This window comes from Rhineura floridana, chromosome 11 (genome assembly GCF_030035675.1).
Source record: "Rhineura floridana isolate rRhiFlo1 chromosome 11, rRhiFlo1.hap2, whole genome shotgun sequence".
NCBI lineage: Eukaryota > Metazoa > Chordata > Lepidosauria > Squamata > Rhineuridae > Rhineura > Rhineura floridana.
In genome coordinates this window covers 57,044,814-57,047,534 of record NC_084490.1, presented here as the reverse complement: position 1 = coordinate 57,047,534, position 2,721 = coordinate 57,044,814, and the positions used below count along the sequence as shown (strand labels likewise).

General features: G+C 44.3%; 1 protein-coding gene across 1 annotated transcript; it reads right to left on the bottom strand.

The window, feature by feature from the left end:
• Positions 1 to 346: 346 nt before the first annotated feature.
• On the bottom strand, positions 347 to 2,237 carry LOC133366559 (uncharacterized). The gene is made up of 2 exons (XM_061589790.1): positions 1,380 to 2,237; positions 347 to 1,049 (listed from the first exon to the last, which is right to left on the bottom strand). Exons 1-2 carry the CDS (start codon positions 1,979 to 1,981, stop codon positions 659 to 661), a joined length of 993 nt encoding a protein of 330 aa, XP_061445774.1. The 5' UTR covers positions 1,982 to 2,237; the 3' UTR covers positions 347 to 658.
• Positions 2,238 to 2,721: the final 484 nt, after the last annotated feature.

The following is a 2,721-nucleotide window of genomic DNA, read 5'->3' as shown; positions in this document are numbered from 1 at the left end:
ATCTGTATCATCACGTATAAACCTGACAAACTGTGGTGATGACATGGTGATCAGAGCTTGGAAGATTACTTTTAAAAAGTAATAAATTACAGTTACAATTACTTGGCCCAAAAAAGTAGTAATTACCGTTACGATTACAATTGCTCTGAAAGTAACTGATTACTTTACTTTTTCTCAAAAGTAATCACTACAATTACATTTCAGTTACTTTTTTAAAAAAACTCCTACAAGGTGCTGGCCTTGGCTGCTGCACATCTAAGAAGCCTAAAACAATATTAAAAATAAACACACACACAGAGGGGGTAGTAGAATAAAAAAATTTATCCATAAGATTAACATAATGGCATAACAGAATCTCACATCCCCCCAAGCAATGAAGATACCCCAACTCTTGAAATCAAATTTTACACTTGAAATGCTTTTAGATCCTATTAGAACCTTTTTGTTTGGCTATTTGAAGGCTCCTCCCGATAACCTGTTTATTAAGCATTCATTCTGATTTGCTTGAGTGGTGGTTATATATCTTTCCTGCATTTGATACTATTGTATTTTATCCCATTTTAATGTACGTCGCCTAGAGTGGCTATCTGCCAGATAGGCGACACACAAATTAAATATTATTATTATTATTATTATTATTATTATTATTATTATTATTTTATAATATGTTTCTGTTATGTCTCAAAAGAACAAGATGCTCAAAGAGCATGTCAGACAAGGAATGTCTTTTTACAGTCATTACATTGCCACCAGTACTGAACAGGCGTTCTACTGCGGCGCTTGAAGGCATGCCTGTGTTGTGCTGCAAAAAACACCGCAGCACACGTGGAAAGCCATGGAGTGATGACACTTCCCTGCTGGGAGACCTCAGGTACCTCACCAGTTTCTCCTCAGCAGTGTCCACTGCTGACTTCTTGCCCTGGGGCAGAAAGTTAAAGAAGTCATCTTCTAAGTCATCTCCTTCCTGGTCTTTATCTGAAGACTGATCACTGTCCTCATTAAGTACACCCATCTTTATTTCAGCTTTCAACAAGGCTTCCATTGTGTATCTAAGAAAGAGAGAGGATATGTTAACACATATATGTTAGGAAACCATCATCTGCTCTTCATTTCCTGATGCTTGTCATGTCCCCTGGTTCAGGGTCCAGCCTGAGCCTGTGGATGATGACATGGAAGGTAGGAAGGTGACCAAGTCACCACACTCATGGGGCAGCACAGCAGACCCTTAAGGATTACCTGCAGCAACCCAAGGTTGTGATGAGGAGCCCCAGGAAGAAAAGGCCCAGCCCCTGCCTACCACCTTAAGCCCTCTGATGCCTCCCTTGAGACAACATTTCCCTTGGAGTAATCCACCCAAAGGGCTTCCCTAATGTTCTTACTTGTTGGTATGGGTGGTGGCCTGACACGATTCCAACCAATCTAGTTTGAAGCGAGGGTGTAGGCAGGCTGCCAGAAGAAGCCTCTTGTCCTCCCAGATAGCTGCAAACCGCTTTCTTAGGGCTTTGCGCACACCTCTCAGCAGCTGAAAACAGTATGTGTACCTCTCAGGTTTGTTTTCCAGTCCTTCTAACTTGCGGTCCAGATTGCAGAGCGTTGGTAGCAAATACCCCATGAACATGCCGTTCTCCTGTTGCAGGATATCTAGGGACTGGGCTAGTGGCTCCATAATCTCTGTGTATTCCTGTACCACTTCAATCTCAGCAGCTGTGATCCTGGACAAGGAGCAGCGGTCCATTATGGCATGCATTTTTAGTGGCACAGTTGACAGGAGCTCATGTAGTTGCTTCAACGTATCAAAGGTGGAATTCCACCTGGTCTTATTCGGTACCTTCAGATACACACCACATTGCGCATGGATATACTCAGCAATCTGGGCTGACTGGTTCTGCTTGGACCACAACTTGCTGCACTTTCCCATCAAGGAACAAAACTGTTTCTTGAAAGGACCAAGAAGACTACTTTTGGAGGAGTCAGAAAGCATGGCCTCTATGTCTTGTGTTGCCACAAGGTTGAGGGTGTGGCTAGCACATCTCTGGTGTGGTGGTAAAACAAAATCCTCTCCTGAGTCTGCAGCTTATTCCTCTGCCTCAGGTCCTGTGTCCAGGATCTCACAGATAGGCACAAACTCCACCTCAGCCTCCTCCTCCTCCTGGTTATCACCATCATCGTCACTGGTGCCTGCAGCTTCCACTGGTTCTTTGGCCATGAAAACTCTGAACGCTTTCACAAAGTTGGAGCCATTGTCTGTAGTAGTGCACATAACTTTGTTGTGGATCCTGTACTGCACATGTACATCATGCAGTGCTTTTGAAAGGACATCGTATGTATGGCGCCCCTTCAGACGCTTACAAGCCAAGGCCCCGACCTCACGTTTCAGGGTAGTTGGGTTGATCCAGTGGGCTGTTACCCCAAAGTAACTCTTCTTGCCATTGGTCCAACAATCTGCAGTGGTTGCTATATATGCCACAGCACCCATTCGGTTTGCAAGAGTTTCTCTCATGTGGCATGCTCTCTTCTCAATTCTGTCTCTCAGAGTCTTGGCACATATGATGGTGAGATCTTTGGGGAGTCCAATGCGAACCAGATTAATGAATGATGGTTTGTCCACAGTCTGAAGTGGTAATGTCTTCTCTACAATGAAATCAATGATTCTCTTGTCGAGATTGCTCTGGGTGACAGGCTCCCTGCCAGATCCCCACCTCTCAAGGGTTGTCTGCTGCT